General features: G+C 49.2%; 6 protein-coding genes across 6 annotated transcripts; 2 read left to right on the top strand and 4 right to left on the bottom strand.

Annotated features, from left to right (window-relative positions):
• Window positions 1-1,258: 1,258 nt before the first annotated feature.
• Window positions 1,259-3,169, bottom strand: GGS25DRAFT_502070 (uncharacterized protein). Its single transcript, XM_049261991.1, has 3 exons — window positions 3,085-3,169; window positions 2,229-3,004; window positions 1,259-2,139 (listed from the first exon to the last, which is right to left on the bottom strand). Exons 2-3 carry the CDS (start codon window positions 2,595-2,597, stop codon window positions 1,354-1,356), a joined length of 1,155 nt encoding a protein of 384 aa, XP_049113589.1. The 5' UTR covers window positions 2,598-3,004; window positions 3,085-3,169; the 3' UTR covers window positions 1,259-1,353.
• Window positions 3,170-3,418: 249 nt separating this feature from the next.
• Window positions 3,419-5,462, top strand: GGS25DRAFT_398723 (cora-domain-containing protein). The gene is made up of 3 exons (XM_049258401.1): window positions 3,419-4,289; window positions 4,356-4,984; window positions 5,048-5,462. Exons 1-3 carry the CDS (start codon window positions 3,633-3,635, stop codon window positions 5,445-5,447), a joined length of 1,686 nt encoding a protein of 561 aa, XP_049113590.1. The 5' UTR covers window positions 3,419-3,632; the 3' UTR covers window positions 5,448-5,462.
• A 412-nt stretch (window positions 5,463-5,874) lies between these two features.
• GGS25DRAFT_398725 (RlpA-like double-psi beta-barrel-protein domain-containing protein-containing protein) lies at window positions 5,875-6,910 on the bottom strand. The gene has a single exon (XM_049258402.1). It carries the CDS (start codon window positions 6,548-6,550, stop codon window positions 6,065-6,067), a length of 486 nt encoding a protein of 161 aa, XP_049113591.1. The 5' UTR covers window positions 6,551-6,910; the 3' UTR covers window positions 5,875-6,064.
• A 1,647-nt stretch (window positions 6,911-8,557) lies between these two features.
• On the bottom strand, window positions 8,558-10,322 carry GGS25DRAFT_515366 (magnesium transporter NIPA-domain-containing protein; the record flags this gene model as incomplete). The annotated part of the gene is made up of 2 exons (XM_049263074.1): window positions 8,558-10,207; window positions 10,281-10,322. The coding sequence occupies 2 exons, from the start codon at window positions 10,320-10,322 to the stop codon at window positions 8,558-8,560; spliced, it is 1,692 nt and encodes a 563-aa protein (XP_049113592.1).
• A 1,128-nt stretch (window positions 10,323-11,450) lies between these two features.
• Window positions 11,451-12,935, top strand: GGS25DRAFT_502082 (ATPase, V1/A1 complex, subunit E). The gene is made up of 3 exons (XM_049261992.1): window positions 11,451-11,887; window positions 12,008-12,516; window positions 12,614-12,935. The coding sequence occupies exons 1-3, from the start codon at window positions 11,855-11,857 to the stop codon at window positions 12,762-12,764; spliced, it is 693 nt and encodes a 230-aa protein (XP_049113593.1). The 5' UTR covers window positions 11,451-11,854; the 3' UTR covers window positions 12,765-12,935.
• Window positions 12,936-13,186: 251 nt separating this feature from the next.
• GGS25DRAFT_502095 (uncharacterized protein) lies at window positions 13,187-15,805 on the bottom strand. The gene is made up of 2 exons (XM_049261993.1): window positions 14,195-15,805; window positions 13,187-14,128 (listed from the first exon to the last, which is right to left on the bottom strand). The coding sequence occupies exons 1-2, from the start codon at window positions 15,425-15,427 to the stop codon at window positions 13,286-13,288; spliced, it is 2,076 nt and encodes a 691-aa protein (XP_049113594.1). The 5' UTR covers window positions 15,428-15,805; the 3' UTR covers window positions 13,187-13,285.
• Between the last annotated feature and the right edge of the window lie 237 nt (window positions 15,806-16,042).

Below are 16,042 nucleotides of genomic sequence, written 5' to 3' on the forward strand. Positions count from 1 at the left end.
ATACAGCACCACACCATGCGATGTGATGCTGCGTCTGTTGAAAGGCTTGACATCTGCAGCCACCATAACCAACCCCGTCTTTACAGAGCTCATCCCAATGGCCCACATACTGTTGTGCTCGTAAATTCGCACAAAGGTTCTCATTGTTGAGGTGTTTAGTGTTTGGTTGTCGTCATGGGATCACAAAAGGGTGGGTGTGCCGAAGACGTACTCACTGGTGGGGTCGGCCGGGTGGGATGAAGGGCTTTCATTATTATCCGGTTCTAACCCATTCTTGCAGGCCCTGAAACTGGTGGTAGGGAGTTGGATATGAATACTGTCACGGGGCCGAGAGATCAAGAAGTCTTACATAATTGTTGTTGCGCGGGGATCTCTAACGTCTCTTTCGGAGACTATGGAAGCTACATATACATGTAAGATGTCGTTGTTCTATCTAGCCTCCTCTGTAGATCTTAGGTAGACCCTTGGCAAGCAATCACAATATTGACCCCTTGAGATTCTTTCTATTTGAACTAGGTAAGAGAAGGGGATATGCGATCCATCCCCTTACATGTTCTTTGTAATATGTTGTGAATAAGTTCCTACCACTTGTCTAGCCCCTGACTAGGTACGTAGGTATGTAAAGTGTAGACAGCCCTGGAGACGTACGTGGATGCGGGCATCTTCCATAGCTTCTAGCAACTTAGTTGCGTTTGACATGTTCTGGCAGTAGTACGAGGCAGTAAATATTTGCATGTGCCTAGGCGTATTTATACGCAGCCCCTTTTACTTACTTATCTCTGGCACATTGCCTCCCTACCTAGTACCTACCTACCTACATAAGATGAGTACCTAGGTAAGTACATAAGGGGAGATCGGAGATGTTGATACCTAGGTATGTAGTTTACCTAGGTAGGTAGGCACATACTTAGATAGGTATGTACCTACCTACGTACAACACTCACGATGCGGATGACTGTCTGTTCATGCTAGAATCAACCATAGGTACATACCTAGGTAGGTAGGTAGGTACGGACTGTGATGGATGCTGTATCTGTGTTTAGCGTTCCACTAAAACTACCTACCTTCCTAGAGGTACGATACCGAACTACTAGGTATGTAGTGAGGTAGCTAAGTCCCAACTACCTACCTAATGAACCTATACAGCAAGTTTTTACTTGTAATAAGCCGTGGTGATAACTTCCAAGGTTGGATTAGCGAGCTCTGATTTTCACCTTCCACCCCTTTTTTTCCCCTGTTCCCCTGTTCCCCTTTTACCCCTTTTTCCATTTCCCCCTTTTGTCCCCCCTTTTCAACCAACTTTACACATTACTCCCAACCAGCCAGCCAGCCAGCCAACCAGCCAGCCAACCATCATGTAACGACGTGATGACTACCCATTCGCGAGCTTATAGACAAAGATTGAGTATTATGTGGACCAGGCAGCGACGACCAGCTCCACTGCCGCCACAGGACCGACAGGAGATACGCACCAGCTGTATCGCTGAAGCCGCCGCTGCGGACGTGCAAGCTCGAGCTTGGGCGTCCTTGCGGGTAGAATCTCGCCGTCTCTCGGTCGAGGAGGTGGCGCGGCCAGTCCTGGCAGATGCCTAGGTGGTCCAGGAGGCGGATGGCGGTGAAGTTGATGTTGGATGGGCTGCCGGAAGTCTGTGAGTGCGGTCCTCCTGACAGAGCGTTCTGCCAGCTGACGTAGGTCAGCTCCCAGGTCTGGTCGGGGGATAGCCGGGCGCCGCCGCGGACGAGCCAGAACAGCTTCTGGAGGGACTCTTCGTTGTCCCACGGGGTGAGGAGAAGGGATTCCGGGATCCGGGTGTCCGGGTGGACGTGGTAGAAGGTTTGGCTGACTTGGTCCATGAACTGCATCTGGTGGCGCTGGCAGCTCTCGATCCGCTCGATCTTGCGGAACGCGGCCCAGTCGTAGTAGAAGCAGAGGCTGGCCTTCTTGGGATTGATGAGGAGGTCGTCGTTTTGCACGGTGACGGACGGTGCGTGGAGCTCGGGGTCTCCCCAGAGTCTGATGTGCTGGACGTGGAAGGGCCGGCCGTGGATGTAAGCCTTTCTCGCGCGGCGCTGGACGTAGAGGTCCCAGCACTCGAGGATGAAGGCTATGTTGGCCCAGCTATATTCCAGAATGGCGGACTGATAGGATGGTTAGTTTATGAAATGCTAGAATATGAGAACCTCGAGGAGGTATTTATGTGTAGTTGAGCTGGGCAATTACTACGTACCTGGAACTCGGGATTGCCTGCCACATATATAAGAGGCTCAAATCTATCCCCGACCTCGTTCCACGTGCTATCCCAGGTATCCCCAAACGCGTTGATAAAAGTCTCGCGGAGAGTAGATCTTCCGGACAGCAGACGACCGATACGGTGGCCGGCACGGGGTAGGTTGGCGTTCCCGCTCATCCAGAAGATGCGCTCGAGGACCTCGAGGGGCATCAGCTCGAGATAGGAAGCGTGTTGCTCGCGAGACTTTTGACGGATAGACTTGTGCTTGAGCTTACGCTCCTTCTGCGGCCGGGTGCAGGCAACAGCAGCAAGTTCTTCGTTGGCCCGGCGGCGTTTGCCGGGGGCTCTGATGGGGGTTAATAACATGGTTGATGATGTAAAGATGAGATATGTAGATGGGAAATGTCGAGGTAGTGGTGCCAGTAGTTGTAGTGATAGTGGTAGTAGTACTGGTAGTAGTACTGGGTAAAATACAGTAGATGAGTGAAGTAGTATTGATGATCATACACCAAGGTACTCCAAGTTTCTATGAGATGTGAAGGTTTAAAAGCCAAAGGGAGGAGGAAGCCTCGATGTCAAAGAGTCAAAAGGCTGACGCCTACTGCCCTTATATCTCTTTTGTACTATACTGTACATATAAGGTGTAGGTATAAGTGAGGAAGTCAGTCTCCAGTGTCTTGGATTTCAAGAGACTCAGGGGCAAGGCAAGCACACTGCATCAATAAATATGTGCATGGTCCACATGTTTGCCTTTTACTTCTCTGCTGCTTTCTCTGGTTTGATTTTTAGCTTTTTGTCTCTCTGGGATATATGGGAAAACATGATATTAGCATGTTGTCAGCGCTTTACATACCCTAGGTACTACTATGTAGGTACTAGGAGGTAGGTAGGTAGTCTTTTAGGTGAAGTCATTTAGAAATACCTACATGTAGTACCTATGTACCTAGGTTAGTACTATGTCTCCATATGCATGTGTGCATAAGATGATTAGTTAGTACCTAGTACTTGGGTACTTTGAGATGGGAATACTTCGGGTAAATACCTCATTGATGCATGTCCAGTGTGCATTCAACTTGGAACCGATCAGTCGGGATCTGGGCGGACCGATATTGGTGACTCAATGATCCAATGCAATCCGAATCTTGTGGCTTATCCTTATCCTTATCCTTATCCTTATCGCGTCAATCTTCGTTTAATAATTTCATTATCCAACTTTTTTTCCAACTTTGAAATCCTTACACATGTGCAGACTTCAAAGATCTGGTGTATTATAGCATTTCGCTTTTAAAAGTACTCTGCTTCGGGTACTGCTTACAATGGAAATGTACTCAGTTCAGCTTTGGTAGTCTTACCTCCTGTTCCATTGCTACCGAGCACCAAACTTTTGAAGCTCTATACATCATGGCCTCGCTCCATCCGCCTGTGCCCTCTGCGAGGCTCATCAGATTCCTTCGCCTACAATCGGAAAACCTGAGCTTGTTTGGCCCAAGTCATGGAAATGCTGCAAGCCTAGGACAGGCTACACAAAAGATATGCGCCGCTAAAAAGCAGCAGAGAGATTCTTTGCGAGTGGGTTGCGCAATAAAGCCCTCACCAGATGCCTCGTTACAGGCTAGCTTCCTTGACTTGGATTCTCTTATTCGATGTCGGCGCTATGGCCCTTCGAAGAGCGCTCGTCAAAAGAGTCTCCCATATTTCGCACAAAATATGGGTGTGCGATACAGCTCCTCGGACAAGCCGCCGACCCCGACACAGTCGCCGCCTACTCCGACACAACCAGAACAACTACCTGCTCCAGCAAAGCCGATCGCTGCGAAGAAAAGCTTGACATGGAGAGAGATATTATGGGGCTGCGGAGCGAAGAAGAAGGGCAAGCCCTTAGAACCCAATGACCTTCCCGATGTCGAAGGAGGCGAGAACAATTCCATGTTCAGCTCACGGCGACAGCTTAGCCAAAAAGCCGCGTTGGAACCTAGACTACGCTGCACGGAGGTCGACGAGCACGGTAATGTAATATTGGTCGACGGCGAATTCAAGAAGAGCGAGCTCATCGCAAGGGTATGTTGGTCCCAAATTCAATAAATATGAAATATCGAGAATATACAGAGCTGATTCGATAACTAGTTTGGCCTTCTGCCTCGCGATTTACGCAAGATCGATTCGTCCAATCTCCCGCACATTCTCGTTCGGCCGACCGCCATCCTGATCAACCTTCTACACCTCAAAGTGCTTATTAAGTACAACCGTGTTTTACTATTTGATGTATACGGTTCCAAAGCTTCTTACCCACAATCGGCTTTCATGTACGACCTACAGGGCAAGCTTCAGCAAAAGTCAACACAGGGTACTGGTGGTTTGCCATACGAATTCCGCGCTCTAGAAGCTGTCCTCCAGTCCGCAACTCAAGAGCTAGAAGCAGACTTCGAGGCAGTGCGTGATCCGGTGATCCGCATCTTGAGTGAGCTCGAGGACGATATAGATCGACATAAGCTCCGAATTCTTCTTGTCCTGTCCAAGCGTGTGAGCACCTTTGAGCAAAAAGCTAAGCTCGTCCGTGACGCCATTGAGGAGCTTCTTGAAGCTGATGATGATCTGGCGTCCATGTACCTGAGCGAGAAAACCCGCAATATCGAACGTGAGCTTGATGACCATACCGAAGTCGAAATGCTGTTGGAATCGTATCATAAACTTTGCGACGAAATCGTCCAGGAAGCGCAGAATTTGGTATCGGGCATTCGGAATACCGAAGAAATGTGAGTGATGACCCCCTTTTTTTTTTAATTTTACTCATGATTGAAACTAACTGAATAAACTAGTATTCGCGCAATCCTAGATGCCAACCGCAATTCCCTTATGCTCTTAGACTTGAAGTTCAGCGTCGGAACCCTAGGTTTAGCCATGGGTACATTCATCGCTGGATTGTACGGTATGAATCTGGAGAACTTTATCGAAGAAACACACTGGGGCTTCACTGCTGTCACGGGCGTCTCCATTATTTTCTCGCTCCTAGTATGCAAATACGGTCTGGCCAAGCTCAGAAAGGTCCAGCGCGTCAAGATGCAGGGCGACGAGCATAAAAGCCTGGAGAATGAGTATCACTGGTTCCACGATGAAGGCAATGTTGGACTCCTGGATCCTCGAAATCGCGAGAAGCTAAGACGGCTTAACCTACAAAAGTCGTTCAAGGCTGACAATAACAAGAAGAAGTGGTGGTGATTGACGGTTATCAAGTAGTATCAATACGATCTACCTACACTGCCTCAGAAGCCAAAGTTCACGAAGATTACGTTGATACTTAATCGAGTGTATTACAATTGCTAGCGTTATGGCAAGCCGACGTGTATCATAAAAGTAGGTTGGTTCGGAGTTGGCCAAGTGGTGTACTACATAGGCTCTCGGACCCAAAGGTATTCTCTCATCTCTCATAGATCTAGGGGCGCATACTATACCCATTTATAGACCCTTAGCATACCCATACCCTCCGCACATTGATGTGCTAGAGACATGAAAATTACAGTTGTATCTAGCCCCCTCTCCTTTCTCGACTGCAGATAGAAATGAATCGGCAACGGTCAATGTATGAACTCAGACAGGAGGTATAGACCTATATACAATATCAACCCGCTCACGAGCAACTCATGTGCAAGTATGGTGATGAATTAAATGAACCGTTCTTAAGCTAACCCCCTTCCACCTCTTTCTCCCCTCTTACACACTAATCCAGCCAGTCTCCCCTTCTTCCAACATCAACCTCAGCAACTCAGCCCCCTTTTCACATCAACATCCAACCCCAACCTCTACCTCCACCAATAATCTACACTCCCCCTCTCTCCTTACAACTCATTGCTAACCGGCGCATCCACAAAAGCCTCATACTCCTCATTGACCTCCTCGCCCCCCTCCACCAGCGCCATCCTCACCTCCCCGGCCCCGAGGTCCTCGACGTTCACGACGGCGCTGCCGGCGAACCCCCACGTCACCCTCACCCTCCCCTTGTCCAGGGGGGCCAGCTGCTTGAAGACGGCGGGGGAGACGTCGATGCTGCCGCTGGCGCAGCCGGGGCACTTGTCGACGACGGTGGCGGAGGCGGTCTTGCCGGCGTAGCGGATGGTGATGCGCCGGCCGCAGACCTTGGCCTTGTTGGGGTTGGCGTCGTGCCCGTACTCGGCGGGGGACAGCGCGACGATGTGGTCCGTGTCGTGGTTGCTCTTGCCGCAGGCGCCGAGCCCGGGGGTGTAGTAGGTCATGTCGCCCGTGTAGGAGAGGGCTGGGGCGGCGGTCAGGAGGAGGGTTAGGAGGGCTGTGGTGAGGGACTTCATTTTGTTTTTTTTTGCGGTTGTGCTTTTTGGGGGTTTGGGTCTGGTGTCTTTGGTTGGGTGTTGGTGGTGCGAGATGAAGGTTATGCTACGAGATAGAGTAGTAGTAGTAGTAGTAGTTGTTGTTGTTGTTGTTGTTCTGGCTGGTTGGAGACTGCTGAAGAGCTGGTGTTGACTGGATAGTCGATCGGGAGAGAAATGTCTCCTTGGGTCTATATATACTGCCTCGGCGTACGATGACACGGGAGTAGCTACTCCTTTCTCGCACTCCGCGGGCACAATATTGCCCTCGTTATTTCCATAGTGGAGGCTTTCCTATGACCCCCCTCCTAGATGCTTACCTACTGCTACTCGCTAGTCTCAGTCCTAGAACCCAACCTTACCTACGTACCCGGGTAAGGGGTAGCTGACAGGTGTTTCGGCCACGTACCTGGGTATGAGGATGAGCCCGTGAGCTTTAGTCACGCGTACAGACAAGAAACAAGATGTGTAACGATATCTATTGAATCCTTCTACCCATATCCTTCTTCGCCGCCGCGCCAACTACATACTGAACCCCGTGCTCTTCTTCTCCCTCCTCGCTGGCAAATCATCTTCGGTGAACGGTATATTGAATACCTAGGTAGGCAAAGGCTTGTCTAGATCCGTATCTTACCTAGCCATCCAATACGCGAGAGGGTAGGTAGGTATGTAGGTATGAGAGCGGACGGACAGACGAGCGCTTATGTCATGTAATCATATAATATTGAATTTGGGAGCTTATAACTTGTAGCACAGCGCAGCTTAGAACATGTCTGCCCCTGGACGTGGCGTTTACACACATGATACAAATACGGCATGTAAGGGTTCGTGGACATCATTGCTTGTGCTGGGAATAGCTCCATACCTTTTATTGAATCCTGTTTGATGTTGATGGCGAGGTAAGCACTAGTGAAGCTGGGGGTTGTTGGATAGATATTTGATGGTATGGGTAAGTAACACTGGTGGGTGAGTGAATATACATTCTGAAGATATTATAACAGTAACGCGTGGATAGCTATATTTTAATATAAGTGTATCCATCATAGGAGGTAAGTCGGTACTCAAAAAGGATATCCCCTATAAGCCTCTTCTTCATCTCAAACTCCCAAAGCGCAGCTTTGATAGTTTTCATACCTACCTACTTATCAAAGCCTTCCATAGGTACCTACCCAGACTGCTGACTACCAAGCCTAGCCCTACATGCAATAAAAACACCAATGTCATTCGAAATATTGCCTTACATCGATCGTCGCCTGCAGGGTGACATTCTTTCTAACAAACCCTCCTAGTTAGATCGATCATGCTTAGAAGAGCCTCCTAATCCGAGGAGGGGGGGGGGGGGGAGGAGGGTTTGACGTCTTACGCTGCTGGGACACCGTGGTCCCGATTCGGTTGCCTTGCTTACCTGCCTACCATCTAGCTTAACACTCGTAACAGAGTAAGTTGAGGCTAGAATAATGTAGCATTATTGATTTTAGGATGGATATATCAACTCGCCTGCATTAGTTCCCGGGCTGCTTATCTAGGTAGGTATGTGATATTGGGAATGTGATATAACAAGTAGGTGCCGAGGCGATACAGGAGCTCATGGTCTCGGCTATGTCGCAGCAAACACATCATGTGCAGAAAAATCCCAAAGTCCTAATCCTACCAGCGTAATGCATAGATGAGATAAATATTTAGCCAGGTATGTAAGTCTTTATGAGACTGAGCTACCTACAAAGCCCACGCCTCTACATTACATTACATGTTTCTAGATCAAACCCGAAGCACTACATTCATTCGTTCACTTAGGTACCTAAGCATACTCAAACACACCTCGTAACCCGCTGAATAAGTTATATTCTGTAAAGGGGACTGGGTTATCCAGCCCACGCGTGTGCGTCTCATCTGAGCTCTTCAAGGTATTACAAAGCCCGCATGTATGCATGCATGCATCCCTATTTACCAATAAGTGTAAGGAGGTAGGTAAGGTTCTAGTCGTTCTACTTAAACAGCATCGGCACCCCTCGGACTCCGTGAGCGCGGGTGTTGATTAGGATCCCTCCTCGCGCCGCCTTCCTCAGGTTCGTCGTCATAGTATTGCCCGCCCCAAGATAATGTTCTTCCACTTCGGTTGCCCGTCGGGCTTGCTACCGCAACATCGCCAGAGTGATTATCCTGCTTGCTACGCCACCACCTCAGCTTCAAGATCCCTCCTAGGGCATCATGCACTCCACCACCACTTCCGCTGCCGCCGGCGCCGCTACCACCACCACCTGAACTCTTCCGCCGTACGTGCTTGCGCGCCGTGAAGCCTGGGAACCCGGTTGATTTCCTCCTACGCCTAAATATCTTCCTTGGCGATCCCTCACCAGCTTCAGCAGCGCTCAACGAAGCTGTTGATTCTCCCGGCATGACTCTTAGTGCTCCTATCAGTGGTGTATTCTCACTGACTGCACTCTCTGGTAATGTGCTTGACCTATTTCTATTAAAGGATGGTCTAGGGGTATCTTGGTCTTCTAGTTCGTCCCATATTTCTGCGCGCTCGTGCCAACGACTTGAGGGTTTACGGCCTGGCGTAAGAGGGGTCGTCTCTCCGATTGGTCCAAAGGTATTGTATGTGGCTGGTACTGCTTCATCGACTGCGGCAATGGAGTCGGAATCTGTAGGAGATGAATCCTCTCCTTCTGTATCATCCACCAATCCTAACCCAGGCGTCAAAGACGACTGTCCAACGGCCGGTGGGTGCTGCTCGTCGCTGAGACGCCATGAGAGTGCCAAAACGCCAGAAAGTAGTATAACGGTTCCTAATGCAATGAGCCCGCCGTGCAAAGGTGTAATGAGATTCGTCTGATCGAAGTATATCAAGCCATCCAAAATGGCGATAATGTTGTAAATGCAAAATACAAGGGGGTATAATACGGAAGTAGACACCAATTTCAATCCGCGATGAAGGTAATATAGTTGGCTTAATGCCAGGGTGACGAGTCCAATAACGAGCATCCACGATTCCCAATGGCCAAATTGGTTATCGCCATCGGCAATCGTCCTAATAACGAGCTCAACGGCAGATTTCGCGAATAATAGAGAGTGGGCTGACAGAACACCGCTGATGCACCCGAAAACGAGACCACGGGCAAGCCGGAACTTGGCATTCTGCGACGCACTACTAAGATGGTTGACCAGCTCGATGACTACGGCCATTGAGATAACCAGCACCGCTTGAAGTGACATCCAGACAATAAATTGCCATCTGCCGAGTAATTCCAGTAGCTCTGGCAGACTGTGCGCCGGGGAGGGTATGGCGCCAAAGATCGCGATCAAGGCCGCTCCAGCGGTGACCAATGCGGTTCCGTAGAAGGACCATCGCGTGAAGGGTTCACCTAATATCAATGTCGCGCATACGGAATTGAATACTAAGCCGGCGGCTTGTAAAGTTGAAAGAACCGGTAGAGGGAGAGTCGAAATCTGAATCGTGCTACCGAATATATTGGATATAATAAACATGCCCATTCCTAGCTGCCATCTTCGCCTTCGGTATGCCGGTCTCTGAAATTCGAGGGGATACTTTTCATCTTCGAGCATATGCGATTTTCGTTGTAGAGTGAGGCCGAGGGACTGGACGCTCGTAGAGATTAAACCAACTATAATACCAATCTGCCGAGGAAGTTCATGTTAGTCATGTAAATAGGAGGGAAGGTAGTAACTTGTTTGGTAAGGGCAGACCTACAGAAATGGTGCCTCCAGGGGAGAGGTCGCCAAATAACCCCATTGCGACAATCCTTTAGTTCATCTGCGATACTCGCCAGATGAAAGATCGTCTCGGTTGCCCATGAGAGTCAAGACTACAACCTCGAAGAATCTAACCCAACTACCAATACTTGGAACCTGAAATTTCCGAAGAATCTGCCCACCGGTGTGTATTGAGAGAAATGTATCAAGAGAGGTTATAAAACTACAAGTTGTATAGAATCGATAATAAAAAAAGGAGAACGCGGTCAAGAAATTCAATCGCAAGAATATCGACACGAAACTGACGATGCGCAGGGAGCGAGACGATACGGTGAGTTCGATGACGCCTGTTCGAGACAGGGGGGCAGGGGTGTCGTGGCCAAAAGTGGTGGTCTAACCCTCAGGTACTGTACGATGGATTTGTTGAGTATGTATCGACGAGTGAGTATGTACTGGCGGCTTGGATGGCTTTGAACACAAAGAAAAAAACGCGGCGAAGAGGAGTGGGTATGGTTTATGGTTATTGTTAACGAACGAGAGGGGGGATAATGTTTGAATGATTTTTTAATTTGGAAGTTTGGAAGTTTGGAAGTTGAAGATTCAGAAGTATCAAGGTTGATTGAATGAAACAGCACTGAGTGACTTGAAGAATACAATAGACTACATGTACTACTAGTAGTAACTATGTATCAATAAAGTACAAAAAGTATATCTGGAGGATATATGTATGAGGTAATAGTTGGAATTTGAGTTTGACCCGACGGCTGTATTTGGGGTGTATTTGGGGTTCTCTGGGGTCGGGACAGCGAAGCTTGAAGATCTCTCAGACGCTGATCTGAACCTTGTTATTATACATGAATTATTATAGTACACTCAATAACTATAGTACATATACAAATACATGGTATAATAGTAATAGTACAATACATCAGCCAGCAAAGTAGCGTAACATCGCAAGTAACAACGAAGCAGCGAAACAGCGAAACAATTGATCAGGCACCAGACAAATTTACCAAGAGACCAAGTCATTCTGCAGGGGCCACCAGACTATGGTCGATGTAACAAGGGGGTTACAGTGAATACATGGTGAATGTACTACCTATGTAATCTCCAGGCTTCGAGACTTCGAGTGTTCATGTACCAAGCCACATGTATTTAACCTGGTCCTGTAAAACAATGTGGCTAGTGTAGTTACTACTTCGTAGGTATCATGGATCCCCGTAGCTTTAAGCTCTCTTCCCCGTTTAAAGGATATCAATTGCATACAACCTTATTAACGTTCAAACCGTTGACGTCCAATTCATATGTCACCAGACATTACCAAACCAAGCTTCTGTCACATCAACCTCCAACCCATTGCTGCATGAGCTTCTTCGTGACCCACAACCTTTAATCAACCTACCTACCATTCGTCCCATACATACGTCCGCTTGAGGCTTCGCTGAAACAAATTGATATCTCGTGCCCTTACTTCGCTATTCACCTGGCACCGTTGTTGAGCGTCCACCATCCTCACCTCACTCCGCTCCTTTCCATCCCCGCCCCGAATATCTCCCTCATACTACTTTCAAGATGTCGCAAGTCCACTCCTTGTCCGACGACCAGGTAAACACTTTTCCAGCACTTCCCAATCGGTAGCAGCAGCATGCAAAGCAGACAATATGCCTCCTCCACCCCCTCCTCCAGATAACACACTAACGACTGGTGGCTGGGGCAAATCAATAGGTCGGACAAGAGCTCCGCAAGATGACGGCCTTCATCAAGCAAGAAGCCCTGGAGAAGGCGCGCGAGATCGAAATCAAGGCCAACGAAGAATTCAGCATCGAGAAGTCCAAGCTCGTACGCCAGGAAACCGATTCCATCGACGCCGCCCACGCCAAGAAGCTGAAGCAGGCCGCCATGTCGCAGCAGATCACCCGGTCCACTGTTTCCAACAAGACCCGCCTCAAGGTTCTGGCTGCCCGCCAGCAGCTTCTCGACGACATCTTCGAGACGGCTTCTAAGCGCCTCGCTGAAGGCACCAAGGATAAAGCCAAGTACCGTGCTACGCTGAAAAACTTACTGTTAGAAGGCTTGTACGCTCTGTCCGAGCCCGAAATCCAGGTCCGGGCCAGAAAGGCCGATTACGATGTCGTCAAGGACGCCATCAAGGACGCCCAGAACGAGTATAAGAGCAACATAGGTAAAGAGACCAAGGTTACGATCGATGAGGATAATGCATTGCCCGAGGGCAGGTGAGCTATGCCATTCATTCTCGTTCTCCGACTATATGCCGTTTAAATATACGACACACACGACACGTAACATATACTGACGATGCATAACACACAGCTTCGGTGGTCTCGTAATCGTAGGCGGCCAGGGCAAGATCGACATCAACAACACCTTCGAAGAGCGGCTAGAACTCCTGCAAACCAGCGGCCTTCCCGCCGTGCGCGCGGCCCTGTTCGGCACGAACCCCAACCGCAAGTTCTACGACTAAGCGAGCTATAGCCTCGGCTCTTCGTCTAGAGCTAGCTGCTTAGGTACCCTCATCCGTACACACATTCTATCGCGCGAGAGATGTAAGGGGAGAGGGCAGAGGAGGTCCGTGGGCTGCGTCTTGCACCCTGTTTTCTCTCTCTCTCTGAGAAAGGAGGGGGAAAGAGTCGTGTATAATTCGCATCGGAGAAACTATCCATGCATGACATTCATGTTACTGCTACGAGGTGGATGGTACGTACCAAATTCATTAGAACGAAAGAAAAGAAACGACGCTGCTGTATATCAAATTACGAAGGGGGGGCGTTTATTGTTGTTGTTGTTGTTGTTGCTGCTGCTGTGGTGGGTTAGGACGTATGTATGGACGTATGTCTCACACAACATCAATAAAAACACTGAAATCACTTTATAACAAACAGACTTTTGATATGCCTAGGGTATGTAGGTAGGTACACACACAGAGTATTATGTATACGTAAAATTCAAAGCAATTCGTTCATTAGTTCAATTCGTTCCTTTCTTTCACTTGCCACCATTAGAACCTCCTACGCCCTCGTTGCCGTTCTTCTTCTTCTTCTCCTTATCACCATTCGCATCCCCATTTCCATTCCCATTAGCACTCCTACCCGCACCACCACCACCCCCAACCTCAACATCCTCAACATCCTTCCCTTTCTCCTTTTCCTTATTCTCCATGGTCCTCTTCAAGCTCCAATTCTTCATGAAGGCCCTCTGCCTGGGCGCGTTCTCGTCCTCCTGTTTGGCGGCGGCGGAGGAGGAGGGATCCAAGTCAAAGATGCTGGTCTTGGGCGGGGGCCGCGTGCGCACGGCGTAGGTGAGGCGCTTGGCGACGAGGTCGATGGAGGACTTGGTGACCTTGCGCGCCAGCTGGTTGCTGTCGTGGATCTTGTCGTGGATGAGCTTGAGGCGGAAGGTGAGGCGGTCGATGGCGGTGTCGAAGTCTGCCTCGGTGGTGGTGGTGGTGGTGGTGGTGCTGCTGCTGACGACGTGGTTTTCTTTTTGGGGGAGGGGGGCTTGGGCGGGTTGGGGTTCTTTGGGGTGGAGGAAGCTGGCGTTGTCGATGACGATGTCGAGGAGCATGACGAGGGAGCGCAGGTTCTCGAAGTCCGTGGAGCCGTTGACGCGGAAGTCGTCCTCGTCTAGCCGGGACATGATGGCGTCGAGCTTGAGGGGCTCGTTGACGGGCTGGCGGCTCAGACTCACGTCCTGGAATAGAGCTGCGGCCGCCATGCGCTGGCGGAGGTCGAGGGCCTTGGAGTTGCCCCTGGGCATGTGGCTGATTGCCGCCACGTAATGGAGGGGGCTGTCGACGATTTCGTAGACGTAGGTTGATAGTTTCACGCACTAGGTATTTGGTGGTTAGTTTGGGTTGTTGTGTGAAGATGACTGAAGAAAAGGGGTTGAACTTACGATCTCATTCCACTGGCGTGTCCTCTGCTTAGGCAGTGTCTTGACGAGTGCTTGCATGGCCGCAGCGTGCTCGGAAGGCACCGCAATGCTCGCAACGGGATCGAGAGCTAGACGTAGTAATAGCTGGATAGCCCCTATCCTGTTGGATATGCTCAGTTCCGGGGCTATGCGTTCGAGCAATTCCAGAAACGCGGCGAGACCTCCCCAGTCCTTTCGAGGATACGGATTCTCCAACTTAGAGTAAGTTGGAAGCTTCGTGTTGCTGTTCTCTCGGGGGTATTTAGGGCCGCCTATTTTCTCAAGCATAGAGTACAACCGTACATCCGTGACCAGGCGGGTGATGCTATCAGGCCGCATGGCCACCAGGTTGCAATACTGGGCACGCAGTTGAGCATTTCTCTCGATGCAAATCTCGTCTAGGATCCACAGGAATAGCTCATCTGGGAGAGCATGGCCTTTGGTTACGATGGTATGCGGCAGCCCGTGGATGAAGGCTTGGTCCCGCGTTTGCGAGTTGGCAAGACAACGCCAGCACCCCGTTGCCGCCCTGTGTGGAAAAGGCCATCTGGAAGGTTTCAGTGGAGATGGCTCCAGGCTGAAGAAGTAGCAGGTGCTATGAGGTCCGACGACCTTGGTGCGGTTCATGGCTCTCATGAGCTTATCACCTTTGGCGTCCTCATCATCATTGTCGAGAAGATCCTTGGCGGTTTTCTGCAATAATGCTGGGTCGTTCTGCACGTCAGCTAGGAATTGGTTTTGGTCATCATCATCACCATCGTCATCGCTCTGGTTGATGAGTTCATCGGCTCGTCTAGCGCTTTCATCGGCCTTGTCAGATTGCCGGGCATGATTGACCAAATACTTGAGATCGAATTTGTGTTTGGGTTGTATAGTCAATGGGGATTTGTATGTGGAATTAGTTGCAACTCTCTTGGCCTTGGGTGTCGAAGTTATATTTGTATCTCGTTTATAAGTTATAGGGCCATGCTTTCGTTCGATGAAGACGGAAATGGACTCAAGTGAGTCGTCCGAGTCATCGTCTTCATCGTCGGAGCCTTTGATCTCATCGGTCCGATCTCGAGGTTTAGATGTTAGTTGTGGGGGGGTCCCAGGGATTGAGGGTGCTGGCTGGGGATCTAGCATGGGATGTGAGGATTTGTTCCGCTTGGGTTCAGAACTGCTAGAGTCGGCAGGCTTGCCGAAGAAGCCTCTGATATCTCGATTTCGAGACATTGCTGAATGTTACCTAGCACCTAGGCTAGCATGCACATATTAGTGGTCGTATGTACTATGCGCAATTACGCCTAGATATCAGATATCTACTATGTACGAAGTAGTCAGTTTTATTTTGATATTTGTTTTATTGACGATAAGATCAACATTTAATTTGGTGTTTGTTTTATTGGCAAACGAAATGGATTCAATGTTGGTACAGAAAACATTGAACGTACTTGGGTACTCTATCTGCAACTATGAAGATTCGTAGGTGAGTCGGCAGGACTACGGGTAACATTGAAGATTGAAGATGCTTGGCATTTATTTGGTGTTGGTGACGGCGCGAAAACCGCGTTGCGTGTAATGTACATACCTAGGTTAGTACTACTAGGTAGAGTTACATAGGTACTAGGTATTGTACAATACAAAGGTACTTAGTACATGCAGTGTCATTGGATTGGTGGGTTTCGTGGGTTTGAACCTCCCACTGTTCCCAGGCCTGAATTGAATTCAAGGTTCCAAGTTCCAAGGTAAGGCGTATTAAAGTTCTTCCCGGAATAATAATTTAAACATTTAACCTTTTTAATCTCATCACGGAAACTAACCTGATTAAGTATCTTCACTGGAAAGTCC

The sequence above is a fragment of the Hypoxylon fragiforme genome, assembly GCF_022984875.1.
Source record: "Hypoxylon fragiforme strain CBS 206.31 chromosome Unknown GGS25scaffold_8, whole genome shotgun sequence".
Taxonomy (NCBI): Eukaryota; Fungi; Ascomycota; class Sordariomycetes; order Xylariales; family Hypoxylaceae; genus Hypoxylon; species Hypoxylon fragiforme.